This window comes from Rutilus rutilus, assembly GCF_951802725.1.
Source record: "Rutilus rutilus genome assembly, chromosome: 16".
NCBI lineage: Eukaryota > Metazoa > Chordata > Actinopteri > Cypriniformes > Leuciscidae > Rutilus > Rutilus rutilus.
Window position 1 is genome coordinate 25,097,382 of NC_140224.1, and position 14,410 is coordinate 25,111,791.

General features: G+C 36.9%; 1 protein-coding gene across 5 annotated transcripts; it reads left to right on the forward strand.

The window, feature by feature from the left end:
- Positions 1-47: 47 nt before the first annotated feature.
- ttll6 (tubulin tyrosine ligase-like family, member 6) lies at positions 48-11,995 on the forward strand. Of its 5 annotated transcripts, none has more exons than XM_084434731.1 (16): positions 48-171; positions 1,033-1,181; positions 2,750-2,908; positions 4,651-4,691; positions 4,800-4,918; positions 5,011-5,141; positions 5,254-5,410; positions 5,762-5,905; positions 7,015-7,100; positions 7,191-7,416; positions 7,541-7,719; positions 9,488-9,676; positions 9,765-9,909; positions 10,081-10,320; positions 10,931-11,216; positions 11,321-11,995. In XM_084434731.1, the coding sequence occupies exons 5-16, from the start codon at positions 4,898-4,900 to the stop codon at positions 11,563-11,565; spliced, it is 2,049 nt and encodes a 682-aa protein (XP_084290857.1). In that variant the 5' UTR covers positions 48-171; positions 1,033-1,181; positions 2,750-2,908; positions 4,651-4,691; positions 4,800-4,897; the 3' UTR covers positions 11,566-11,995. The 5 variants fall into 5 exon arrangements, with proteins under 5 accessions (XP_084290857.1, XP_084290855.1, XP_084290856.1 ...); XM_084434729.1 differs by having other exon boundaries at positions 1,033-1,175; XM_084434730.1 differs by having other exon boundaries at positions 144-368; positions 1,033-1,175.
- The last annotated feature ends 2,415 nt before the right edge of the window (positions 11,996-14,410 follow it).

Sequence of the window (14,410 nt, forward strand, 5' to 3'; positions counted from 1 at the left end):
ATTGGACATCTCTGTTCCATTGACCTCGTGCTCTCATTTCGTTTTGAGAGCACTTGGCAACATTGTAAGCATGAGAAAATCCAATGGCATTTCCTTTTGAACAGCCAATAAAATCCGCGATACCACTGGCCCCCTCTGAAACCACTGCATTGCTGACAAAAACAGCAACAGGTACGTACTTTAATTCCACCGTACCCATTGAGTTTATTCGCTGTATTAATTTAAGAATATTAGCCAGCTAGCTGGCTAACCTGCTTTTGAAACGCGTTCTGTTGCCATGGCAATTGTACAGGGAAAGTCGTGCGCAGACTTAGATCGCAAGGGAATCAAGTACGCCATTATTTTGGTTTAGCCTGGCTTGTAAAAAGGTAACTTAGTTTAATAATATTTTTGTGTTGTGATTAGTTAGATATAATGCCCTAAAGTAGTTTAGATTGTTTAAATTGGTTACAGTTTGAGTGTTACTCAGTAGTAACGAGTCAATTATCAGAGTACGTTAACGTTATTTTAGGGTGACCTGGAAAAAGGAACTTTGTGATTGCTTTCTGCTTCTTGAAATGTAGCCTAACTAACGTACAGCATCTGTTATTCATGTGATAATTCACACTTTTTAAAATCTTATTTCTTAAAACGGAGCAATTTGATTTATTTAAGAAACTCAGTAATAATTATGAGTTTAAATTGATGTCCTTATATTACATAAACTTGTCATCTTATCTTATTAGTCTTATCAAGACTTTATTGTTGCAAATCCCAGTAGCCTATAGTGTAACCAACAGCTTCTTTTTTACATATGTAATATTTGTTCCAGGAACCAAGCACTTATCTCATCACATTTGACATGTAGGGATTGTCTTTCTTCTCTGATTCTTGCTCGCCTCCTGGCCTTCATTTTCATGTTCATGTATCAGGTTTAGGTCTCTTGTGTTTCTAATAGGTCACTTGATCTTAAGGTTTCAGTGTGTCAGTATGTAAGTATATCCAAGTTGAACCACCCATCACAGAAGAGGTGAATTTGTTCCTTTTTGTCAGGGATTTACGTGCCAGTACCCACTCACAGAGGACAGCTCGAAGCGGGGATGATGATAGCCTTCTACTGGACAGCTAAAGCTGAGTGGTGTGTCTGTGGACAGGAGACTTTTACGTCTTAGAGGCCTGTGAGCTGAAGAGATCAGGTTGGTGTAAGTGTTCAATGTGTCGATTTTATTAGATAAATTGGTAGTTTTACATATTACATTTGATCGATAGTTTCAAAAAGCCATTGTTTGGGTCATGGTCAGGATAAATTCTCTAGATCAGAATAGAGTTACCTCAGGAGTCTGACCTTCTTTCCCTCTGCTGACTGACACTTGCATACAGAAGCACCTTTAACTTCAGTTGGACTGCAGTGATGTCGCTTTGTGAATGCTGTGTGGCTAGGTTTTTTTTTTCCAGTGGTTAAAGTCACCATGAAATCAATGGCCAATTCTTATTTCTAGTGTTTATTTTAAATGATTTATCCTTGCACATCATAATTTTTTTAATTCATGTGCTCTCATAATCTTAAATCAAAATAATTTCCCCTCCCTTATGCAGCGACTCTTCTCTGATGACGAGTTACTGGCATGAGGGTGGTAAGACCTGTCACTCACATGAAGTAAAAACTCAGTTCATTTTCTCCATATGGTCCGGAAGCCGTCAGCCCACATTATTTCAGCCTATTTTTAAAATAATGGTGATTAACAGTGGAATTACTGGTGAAAAACTACATCAATCATGATGATGTACAGAAAATTACACCAATCAGAGAGTAAGAAAAAACGACATGCTCCAAAATAGCTCTTTAGCTCCGCCCACTCCCATGAAGCACTGCGAATGACGTAATGGAGTCGATCTCTCTACGCTCTCGAAATACTGAAATGTTATCAATGCATATTTTGCAATAAACTTAAAATATAATGTTTTTATACATATAATCAATTGTAAATGACTAGTTTTACATTTCTCCATTTTTAATATGATTATGCTGTTCGCAGTGCTTCATGAGATTGTAGTTCTTTCCCTCACTAAAACCGTAAGGTACACAGTCTTGTAACTTTGTCTTTTGTATCTTTTTTTTACATCAAATTGCTTCAAAGTTTGTAGTGTTGTGATTCACCTTATAGCTGCTTGGCTTGGTTCATGGCTTATAACTGTTTAACAAAGACTATTTTAAATCCCTACAAAAAAAAAATGAATGAAAAAAAATACTTCTGGAACCAGCGGCGCTAAAAAAAAGGGGGTGGCCACTATTACACTTCTATAGCAAACGACAACAAACCAATAAATTCCCAATGGATAAAGTCAAGTCCCGCCCTATATTTTTTTCTTGTTCATGAAGAATTTGGATTACGTCACAATAAGGAAAAGCCTTTGCAACTTTCATTTCATGCTGACTTTAATATTAATGATATACATTTATTGGACCCATTGAAATGGTTAAATACTGAAAATATGGTTCAGTTTAAATATTAAGTGACCTCAATCATGTTGTTGACAGGTGGGGTACTCAACTATGGAGAGAAACGGGGACAGAAACATGATGCTAAGCCTTAGCATTTTGCCCTTTACAACTTAGCACACTACCGATAGGGTTGATTAAGTTTCACATTGGGGATGTGACATCACGCAGCAATATTAGATCTTTTAGCTCATAAGTTCTTAAATAGCTGTTTCACTAAATCTCTCAGCCCTCGCTCAGTCTTCATCAAAGTTTTATGTGTGTTCTCAGAATGGGGACACCAGCGGAGCACTCAGTGAGTGAAGTGTGCAGGCGTGAGTCTGATCCAGGGGTGGAGGGAGAAGGCTGGGGAAGTGACACTCAAGCAGAGCCCTGTAACACACCAATCCCTCTGCCTGCAGCGAGCAAGAAGAAAAAGAGAAAGAAGAAGTAAGCCATTTCTATGCTATGGTATTTATTTTATATACAGTGCTATGCATAAGTTTAGACACCCATACTAAAGTTGACTAAAAAGAGGAATAAAAAATCATCTTTTGGAAACTGAACTTAATGCCTTAATTAAAAAAATTTGGAAAAATCCAACCTTTAAGGACACCAATTTTCTTTGTGAATGAATAATGTATCGTAAATAAATAAATGTTCTTCCTTAAAATACAGGGTGCATAAGTTTGGACACCCCTATGTTAAATTCCCATAGAGGCAGGCAGATTTTTATTTTTAAAGGCCAGTTACTTCATGGATCCAGGATACTATGCATCCTGATAAAGTTCCCTTGGCCTTTGGAATTAAAATAGCCCCACATCATCACATAGCCTTCACCATACCTAGAGATTGGCATGGTTTTATTTCAGTTAGCCTAAAAGCTAGTTTGATTTGCATTGAGAGATGATCTTATGGAAAGTACCCCATGCTAATCTCTAGGTATGGTGAAGGCTATGTGATGATGTGGGGCTATTTTAATTCCAAAGGCCAAGGGAACTTTATCAGGATGCATAGTATCCTAAACAAAAAATAAAAAATAAATACTTAAAAATAAAAATCTGCCTGCCTCTATGGGAATTTAACATAGGGGTGTCCAAACTTATGCACCCTGTATTTTAAGGAAGAACATTTATTTATTTACGATACATTATTCATTCACAAAGAAAATTGGTGTCCTTAAAGGTTGGATTTGTCCTAATTTTTTAAATTAAGGCATTAAGTTCAATTTCCAAAAGATGATTTTTTATTCCTCTTTTTAGTCAACTTTAGCATGGGTGTCTAAACTTATGCATAGCACTGTATACTACGGATCAAAAGGTTGGGGTCTGTACAGTTTTGTAATTTATAAAAAAATGTCTAATGCTCACCAAGGCTACATTATTTGATCAAAAATACAGTAAAAACAGTAATATTGTAGAATAGTATTTCAAGTTAAACTGTTATCTATTTTAATAATGTGGTGGCAAAGCATTTTCAGCAGTCATTACTCCAGACTTCAGTGTCACGTGATCCTTTAGAAATCTTTTTTTTTGTGTGTGAAACTGAGATACTTTTTATTGTCAACTCTTTACTGTCGCTTTTGATCAATTTAATGCATTCTTGTTGAATAAACGTGTGAATTTCTTTAAAAACAATCTTACTGACTTGAAACCATTTGAACGTTAGTGTACATAAGATATTAAATCATTAACATTAGTTAATGCATTTGGTAACACAAACTAACACTGAACAATACTTGTACATCATTTATTAATCTAGGTTAATGTTAATTTCAGCATATACATTTTTAACAATTCAAGTTGTATAAATTAACATTAGAAAATGTATAATGACCACCACCTAGTCCCGGAAAAGTGGCAAGAAAATCAAGTCATTTATTAATTCATAATAATGAGAAAACATGAATTAACAATGAATGAACTATAGATTTTTTTTATTAATAAATACAGTAAAAATGTTGATCATCACTTAGTTCTTCATCAATTGCATTACCCAGTGTTAATAAATGGAACCTTATTTAGTTGTATTTATCACCTTAAATTATCAATAACTATGAGCAATATTTGTAGGTACGGGACCTTTGAACGAGATTATTATAATTAAACGTGTTGTGTAAAAGTTAAAAAGGGAGCTTTTCAATCCCTGAACAATGCACAGGTCTGTCTCTTTGTCCTCTTCCTCTTTTTCAGATGACTGTGGATAAATCTCACGAACTGCAAATATGAAAGTGGTGGGTTTTTTACTCCAAACATTTGTTGATATAGTCTCAAAATTAACTGTATTATTAAAGCCTTGAGTATACGTTTGTTTATCCAATGGCATGTTTTTTTTTTTAAAGTGCGTCGTGCTGCTCGCAGATATGGGCTACGAGAGGCTGCAGAAGGAGAAGACTGGACCCTCTTTTGGACCGACTGCTCTGTCTCACTAGACAGGGTCATGGATATGAAGCGTTACCAGGTGTTTGCTGTCAAACATCATTCTTCTCTTGTTTATTGTCCTGTTCGTTGTAACCCTGTGGTTAACAAGATGCTTAAATATCCCCCACACAGAAAATCAACCATTTTCCTGGCATGAATGAAATCTGCAGGAAGGATTTACTCGCACGTAATATGAACCGTATGCTAAAACTCTTCCCGAAGGAGTACAACATCTTTCCTCGCACATGGTGCCTCCCTGCAGAGTGAGTCGATTCGAGTTCAATCATACATTCGAGTTACGATACAGATCTTTTAATGAGCATAAAATGGAAGTTTTAATCTTTTCCCTTTCCCCACTCTCTCGATGTCCTTCAGTTATAGTGACTTCCAAGCCTACACCAGAGCCAAAAAGCACAAAACGTATATCTGCAAGCCAGACTCAGGTTGCCAAGGTCGTGGTATCTATCTTACCAAATCCAACAAGGATATTCGGCCAGGTGAACACATGATTTGCCAGGTGTATATATCCAAGGTAACAAAATGTTCATAAAGTCACAGTTACAACAAGAAGCCCCTCTGTCATAATACTAATATCCAATTAGATTCAAAACAAAGTTGCACTTTATTTTACAGTACGTGTACTTACCTAAGAAAGTAAAATAGGGTAACTACGTGGGTTAAAGTTAGGTTGAGGGATTGGTTCAAGGGTTAGTACTAGTTATTACCCAGTTAATGCAATTACTATAATAAGTACATAGTATGTACATGGGGAACAGGACTGTAAAATAAAGTGCTACCCAAAATAAATTCATTATAAATAGGCACTGATAAAATATCTTCCATTTATTTTTTTAAATTATATAATTAATCTTTGTTTCAACAGCCGTTGATCGTTGATGGGTTCAAGTTTGACCTGCGCATTTATGTGCTAGTGACCAGCTGTGACCCCTTTGGCGTCTTCATGTACAATGAGGGACTAGTCCGTTTCTGCACCACTGAATATAATGAGCCCACTGGCAGCAATTTGGTGAGGGGCTTTAAAGACAGTAAATAAACTTGAAACAGATTCATGCATTTTAGTAGTAATGAAATGCTGACTTCAACCAGTGGTTAATGGGGGTTACGTGAAGCAAACGTTCGTATTCTGTAAAACAGGTTGCACCGCTTCAGGTCTTTTGTATGTGTTTCGTTAAGTATAGAGCCATTTTACTCTAATACCTTTGAAGGAGAGAGAGCAAAGATGAGCATAACCAATGTCTATTGCATGTGCAGATTGATATCTAAAAGTTTTACATTTTCCTTGTCACTAACATTTAGTTATTTAAATTGAATAAAACGATTAAATCGTAAATAAAAAATAAAAAGAACTAGCTAGGTTAGCGATTACCTTAAAAGTCCATAGATCTAAAGTGCTTGAAGTACTTGAATTTGACCCTAACCCTAACTCTAATCTGGAAAACCCTTGAAAACAGCCATATTTTTGATGAGGTACTTGAAAACTGCTTGAATTATTGAAATACAATATATAAGAAATTAGTGTTTAATTTTCAAAGTGAAAATAATTTCCATGTTTACAATCTTGCTTCATTCCAGAATGAATCAGCGCTTTTTTTAATGAACTGTCTACTAACTCACTCTTAAAGGGATAGTTCATGCAAAAATGAAAATTCTGTCATTAATTACTCACACTCATGTCATTCCAAACCCGTAAGACTCTCGTTCATCTTCGGAACACAAATTAAGATCTTTTTGATGAAATCTGAGAGCTTTCTGTGTCTCCACAGACAGCTATGCAACTACCACTTTGACGCTTCAAAAAGTTCATAAAGAGTTTGTAAAACTAATCCATATGAATTGAGCGGTTTAGTTCAAATGGCTTTATAGGATGAACAGATTGAAGTGCTGATTTTAGCCCTTGAAAAACAAAAAAGTAATGCTTGAAAAGTCCTTGAAAGCCATGGAATTTCATTTTACAGAATCTGTATGATCCCTGTAGATATCGCCGTCAGTACGTACTACCGTTAACACTCTCCGACAAGCGGATGCAATGAGACCTGTTTTCCTGTTTGTTCATGTGACCGTTGGCATAAAGCCTATTAGATATCTTAATTTGCTTTTCTTTATGCAATTCTACAGGAGGATGTTTGCATGCACTTAACTAACTATGCCATCAACAAGCATAGTGAAAACTTTGTACGTGACGAAGATACCGGCAGCAAACGGTAACCTATATGTTCTCACAGAATATGATTTTCTTCTGTTTTTCTTTAAAACTGTATAGGAAACCCTTTTTCCATTTTACGTCTTCATAGGAAACTCTCCAGCTTCAAGAAGCACTTGGAAGCCATGAGCTATGATACTGAGAAGATGTGGAGAGACATTGAAGACGTCATCATAAAGACACTAATATCTGCTCACCCCATCCTCAAACACAATTACCACACCTGCTTCCCCAATCATGCATCCGGCAGTGCCTGTTTTGAGATCCTGGGATTTGATGTGTTACTGGACCGTCGACTTAAACCTTGGCTTCTTGAGGTTTGGGCTCCTTTTGAGGCTTATTTTGTACTTGAAGTAGTTTATACCATTTTTAATTACCTATGTAACAAAATCTAATTGCTTTCATTCTAGCTGTATGCAATTTTTGAACCTGTGTGTTTAGGTCAACCATTCCCCTAGCTTCACCACAGACTCCCGTTTAGATCGGGAGGTGAAGGACGGTCTGTTGTATGACACTTTGGTGCTGATTAACCTGGGAGCCTGTGACCGCAGGAAGATCACAGAGGAGGAGAAGCGCCGGGTGAAAGAGAGACTCCAGCAGAATCGCTCTAGAGAGGCCAGGTACAACAAAGACCACAGCTGCACTTAAGCACAGTTAATGGAAGCCTGTTTCCACCATGGAATAACATTTTTTTTAAAGTAGGCCTAATTGCTTCTTTTTATCTCACAATTATGACTTTTTATCTTGCAATTTTGAGTTAATCTTGCAATTTCTCAGAATTGCGAGTGCAGAGCACACAATTCTGACTTTATTTCTCGCAATTCCAAGTTTATGACTCACAATATAGTGTGCAACAGTCGGGTTCCGGAAGTAAAAACATTCATTTTTTCCATAGGGAAATTGATTTTTAATGATAACGAATAACTTTTATAGACAGACCTACTGTGAGCTACGAGGTTGCTAATCCATAGTATGTGCTTCAACAGAAGAGTGACTTCAGCTTATTTTTAAAATAATCGTATTTAAAGGGTTAGTTCACCCAAAAATGAAAATTCTGTCAGTAATTACTCACCCTCATGTTGTTCCAACCATGTAAGTCTTTCGTTCATCTTCGGAACACAAATTAAGATATTTTTGATGAAATCTGACAGAATTTTGACTCCTCCATAGGCTTCCAGTGTGACCGAAACTCACCGGCCCAGAATAGTTATTAAAACATCGTTAAAATAGTCCAAGTAACTACAGTGGCACTACATTAAGTTTATCATGCGACGAGAATACTTTTTGTGCGCAAAAACAAACAAAAATAACGACTTTATTCCACTTTTCATTTCCTTCTCTCTGGGCCTCGTAGTGTTTTTGCGCTGCGCGTCTGTGTTGCACGTCATCACGCAACACACACATGACCGGCGTCGGCCAATAGTGAGCCTACGTGGTGACGTGTAACACAGACGCGCTGCGCAAAAACACTACGCGAACCAACTAGAGGTCGAGAGAGAAGGAAATGAATAGTGGAATAAAGTCGTTATTTTTGTTTGTTTTTGCGCACAAAAAGTATTCTCGTCGCTTGATATACTTAAGATTGAGCCACTGGAGTCACTTGGACTATATTAACGATCTCTTTAATAACTTTTCTGGGCCAGCAAGTTTCGGTCACACTGGAAGCCTATGGAGGAGTGAGACATGGCTCAGATTTCATCAAAAATAGCTTAATTTGTGTTCCGAAGATGAACGAAGGTCTTACGCGGTTGGAACAACATGAGGGTGAGTAATTACTGACAGAATTTTTATTTTTGGGTGAACTAACCCTTTAACAGCGGAATTCCTGGTGAAAAACTACATTACCCATGATTCTGTACAAAAAATTACACCAATCAAGAGTCAAAATGTCTCTTTAGCTCTGTCCACTCCAATGAAGAACTGCGAATAAACTTAAAATATATTGTTTTTATACATACATGCATACATGCAAGATGTCAAGATCTCAAAATTGCGATAAAGTAAGTCACAATTGTGATATAAAATTGTTAGATAAATAATTATGGATCTTCCTTTTTAAAATTAAAGACACAGAGAGTGACACTGAGGGACCAAGAATGATGCAGACTCAGAAGTGTAGTTCACTCAAAGTCAAATCTTTATTGAAAGCCTTCAGCTTATGTGCTACGTATGTGCGTAAGAGAAAAGGTGTGAATTCACCACAACCTTGATAAAGATCAGGTGTGATAAAAACAAATGAACAGAAGAAACAAAAACATCTCCATATATGGTAGATCATGCGATGCACTCATGCACAATGGAAAAACACAGAGTAAAATATGTGCAAAGACTTCTTTTCTTTTAAAAATCTACATTGTCTATTAAGTGCCAAGTGTGTTGTCTCAAAAGGAACGAGGAGATTCGTCAGTCTCATGCTGCTAGTATGGAGCAGATGCAGAAATATGAGGCAAAAAACATGGGTGGATTCCGGCGGATCTTCCCTCGGGAAGGAGGGGAGCAATACGAAAAGTATTTTCAACACAGCAGCTCTCTCTTCCAGGAGACTGCAGCCTCCAAAGCCAGGGAGGAGTGTGCCAGGTGTGCACGTACTGCTTGTTGTTTTGCAGGAATGCATCAAGCTAAATTTAGACAGAAATGTTTGTATTCAAAATGTGTATACTTGTAGGCAACAGCTGCAGGAGTTGCGTCTGAAGCAGGAGCAGAAAGAACAGGAAAAGAAAGGATCACGTAAGCAGGATCTTCAAGGTGAATCTGCCGGAGAAAGAGCAAAACCAAGAAGAATTCTTCCTCCTCACCAAAACCCCAATGCAGTAAGTCATTCTCTTGTGTTTATATGTGTACTTTGATAATGCATTGTTTATTACAAGTTTCTTTGGTTGACTAAACATCGGTTCCTTTGACCTACCACTAGAGGGACCCTGGTGTCTATTTTTGATTAGCAGCACCAAAGAACTCATGGATAATCTTATCAATTTCTTTAGCTACCAACTATTTTAGATCAGACCACAATGAGGGGAGAGACACCTGTTGCTCTTGACGTAATAGAGGAAGAGGAGGCAGAGAGAGTCCGTGAACTTCACCAACGAGAGACTCTGCTTCTGAACATGGGTGTGGTTAACCAGGTGCGCCAGCTACTTCAAAGTGCCAATCATCTTACTGAACTTATCAAACACTCACATGAACAAGCCAGCTTTTCCCCACACTGCAGACATGAACACAAGGTATGTGAACAAAAAAAAAAGCCCATATTAAAGGGATAGGTTAACCAAAAATGAAAATACTGTTATCACACTTATGTCATTTGAAACCTGTATGATCTTCTTCTTTGGAATATTGGAAGAAGATATTGTGAAAAATGTTGTAAAATAAAAGTCAGTGGGGTCCAGTGCAGTGTTATTTTAGTATTATTTACATTACTGTTATAGTATTATTCATATTTTGAATACATTTTATTTTTTAGATTTCAATTTCAATTTAGCTTTCATTTAGTTTTATTTCAGTTTTAGTCATTTTAGTACTTATTTCAGGTAGTTACCAGCGCAATATTTTTTTTTTTTTTTTTTAAGCTTACGATTTTCATATTTTTAGTTTAGTTTAGTTTAGTTTAGTTTAGTTTTAGTTAACAGTAACAACACTCATCCAATGTTGTTTTGGACCCCAATGACTTTCATTGTATGGACAAAAACAGTTAAAACACTCTTCAAAATATCTTCTTTTGTGTTTCCACAGAAGAAAGTCAGTCATACAGCTTAGTTTCTCCTCTCTGACTAGACAATATTTTAAACCACCTTTTTTTGTCAGTTCTCCTGATAAATTGCCATTTCTATCCAGTTGGACTCCATTGCAGAGATCTCTTTGAGACAGAAGAACATCTGCACTATCATGCAGCAGCAGGTGTCTACAAAAGCCAAGCCCTGTCTGCAGAGTGTGCATTCCCAACCGCTGCAAAACCGAAAGCCGTGGCCCTCTCTGGAACATGGTCTGCTCCAGCCAGTCCAGACTGAACCGGGCGGTTTGGCGCACTGTGGAGCGGAAGAGATGGCGGCGTCAAATGCAGGGAGACGAGCATCTGCTGGTCTAATGAAAGCTGCTGGTGCTCAGCGGATACCTTTCACAAGTGATTAACTTTTCGAATAGTTCTCTGGCTCTTTCTCCCGTATCATAACACTAATAAGGGATTGTTCATAGAAAATACACCTCTCTTCTTTCTCTGCTTCACAGTAGGTGGGTTTTTCTCTTGGCGTCACAGCAGTATGAGTTCCTCTTCTGCCGAGTCAAGAGCGAGAGCGTCAATGTTAGGAGTGCCTCCCCTCGTTCCAAGGCGACCACAGGGTGCCGGGATGCTCCGTGACCCCAGGTCTCTCTACGTCATTTCCATCCCTGCTCCTCTTGTCCCAAGGCCACACCTCTCTCACACCATTCGAAAGGCCCCTCGCAGAGTCCCCCCACATGAGCACAGCCACTGACGCAGGATGTGTAAGAGCTCATCATAACCAAGTAAATAAATACAATAAGTATAGACTAAGGAAACTGTTCAGTATGAGTCAGGAGTACAAGTTGCATGAGAAGGTGTGCATTCACTATCTGTATTCAATACTGGAAATGTGAAATTCCGCTCTTTGCTATTTTCAATATAGAGCAATTTCTCAGGTTCGTCAACTTTTTTCTGTAATTCGGTTAGTTAGTCAGGAAACTTGATTTTGGACAATGCTGGTGCCTGCTGTAGCCTTTTTAATGTTTTTAGCATACATTAGTTTGAAACAAGCCATAAGTGAATGATTTTAATATAATTAATGTGAATATACTTTTATACATTCTTTGATTTAACACAGCCTTTGTAAGCTATGTTCACTACTTCACGTCATACTGAGCCAATATGAATAAACATTTCAATAGAACTTTATCGTATTTTGTTTATTAGTTCTAGCATGCAAATTCTAACTCTTAAAGGAATAGATTACCCAAAAATGTACATTCTGGCATCATTTACTCGCCCTCTTGTTCTTCCAAACCCGGAAACTTTTTATCATGAAACACAGATCATTTTTGTCCATACAATGGAAGTCAATGGGTACAATGTTGTTTAGACACCAAAATTCTTCAAAATACTTTATGTTCTTCAGAAGAAAGTAAGTCATACAGGTTTGGTTTTCATTTCGGGGTTAACTATTACTTTGTTTAATTCTGTGCTGCAATTCTGCAAAATTTGATATATTTTGTTGTTAGCTAGTAGGCTAGCATATCAGACATTCTAAATAAAAGAATTAGCTAAAGTTGAGCAGGTAATTTCTCCACTGCATGTTTACCCAAATCATCATTACAAAGGTTTGTATTTTTGTACAGGTTTGTGGTCATAAATAAAAAAGACACGTAAAGAGGACAATCATACACAATTACGGGTAATGTAACATCACACCCCGTCGACCACGAGTCAGATGCTAGCTATAGGATAAGCCTTACATTTAATATATTAATTTATCTAAAAAAAAAAAAAGCCTTTATATTATTATTATTATTATTTCAGCCTTAGTCATAATTTAACAAAAAGTAAAAAAAAAAAATCGAATTAAATTATTACGTCTATTTCTATGTGAATGTGATTTCCTTCGCACGTAAAAGCAAACTGCTTGCCGAAATCATCCGTGTAATTTCATCTCATTGCTGAGTACTTTAGCTTTGCATCATCCTACTTTGGAGTTAGTTTGGAGAATTATTTTAAATTATTTGATTGATTTTTTTTATCCTGTCTGGCACCTAAGCAATGAGTTCAGTTATGAACAGTTTCTTTATTCCCTTATTAAATGCATTTGGCTTCAACGATGCACACCAGACTAGTTCGCATTTTAGAGCTATTCTGACGTATGAAAGACTAATAATAATGCAATATAATATTAAAAAACACTCATTAATAATTTACTTTTGCAAATGAATTTATTATTATTATTAAAGAATAAGATTAAATAATATTATTTTACAGATAAAAGCAGATAATAATAATAATAATAATACGGGGTTGTTTTACAGCGAAATGCGAGTTAAATGCAGAAGCAGAGGTCTTGATACAGAAGAGGCCTACGCTTAATTTCGCGTGGCTTGATCTAATAGTGCATAAAATGAAGGCAGTAAAAATCTAATTAGTTGCTCCTCTGGTCGTAAAGTAGCCTAAGTGCGGAAAATGAAAGCAACTGTGGTATGAAAATATCGTGCAGCTGTTCAGCTCCGCGTTGTTTGCTTTCTCATTTTCTCCACATAATTACTCTATTCTCCTTTCCCTCTCATGGTGCAAACAGAAAGAGAGAGAGAAAGAAAACAACCAAAATAGCATACACTCAAAAACATTTTTTGATTTTCGATAGTCCAAGAAAAAAATACAGTTAAAAGCAAACAATGTTATTAGTTGAATGTTTTTGTGCGCATGGATTCGTTAAGATTATTCCGTTATCTCCCATTTTAGACCAACAGATTCTTTGTCATCCTTGAATGAATTCGAGTGAACTTACAATGTTCACCACACGGTGGCAGTGTTACTCTAAAACCAGACAGGATAACTCGCCTAAATTCCCAGTCTAACCTGAAAAGAGAGATCCTTACTCTTGACTCGTTTTACAACAACAACAAAAAAAAAATTTAACTTGACTTTTCTTTTCTTTTTCTTTCTTTTTTTTATACCGTTAAATCTCAAATATAGTAAATAAAAGCTTACATAAATTCCCAAATATTAAAAGTAACCCGTCTCTCCCTTTCTCTGAGATGCAAGCTTGATATAAACCTAAACAGCCTAAACATGGGTGGTCTTTTCTTCTCTGAGTTGACTGATAAAAATCCTTAACACCTTGAAACTACTCTGCACTTCATGACGTTTCCTAAGTAGCCTTATGTAAGTAGCCCATGCATTAGACTTATGGACACACACAAAAATAGCCTTAATCTTAATCATCAAAACAAACATGATTGTAATTACAAACGTGGTAGCCTATATTTTTCATCATACGGTGGACCTGAATAAATCTAGTTTTGTTATCCCACCGGAAACATTTCGTTTGTCGTGTGCATGTGCTCTGGCACTGAAATGGTTTACCAATAACAGTCCTACTCCGCCTTCCCCTTTACCTCCCCAAGAACTCCCTCTCTCCCCTTTTTCATCTCCCCTTTTCAGTCTCTCCAGCTCTTCCTATCACAAGATCGCGCTTTGTCTGTTTGGAGATGGCGAGTCCATCCAATGATACAAGGAATCAATGACTGACGCTCATATGAAATGCAACTCACTATCAAAGAAAGTAAAGAAGGAAAACTATTTATTGCTCGGGGACC

Bases quoted from the DNA above. Each gene is read 5' to 3' on its own strand.
- ttll6 (XM_084434728.1), top strand. From the start codon at position 2,751: ATGGGGACACCAGCGGAGCACTCAGTGAGTGAAGTGTGCAGGCGTGAG. The intron at 4,919-5,010 runs GTGTTTGCTGTC...TCCCCCACACAG, and splicing joins TGGATATGAAGCGTTACCAG to AAAATCAACCATTTTCCTGG. The intron at 11,217-11,320 runs GTGATTAACTTT...TCTGCTTCACAG, and splicing joins TCAGCGGATACCTTTCACAA to TAGGTGGGTTTTTCTCTTGG.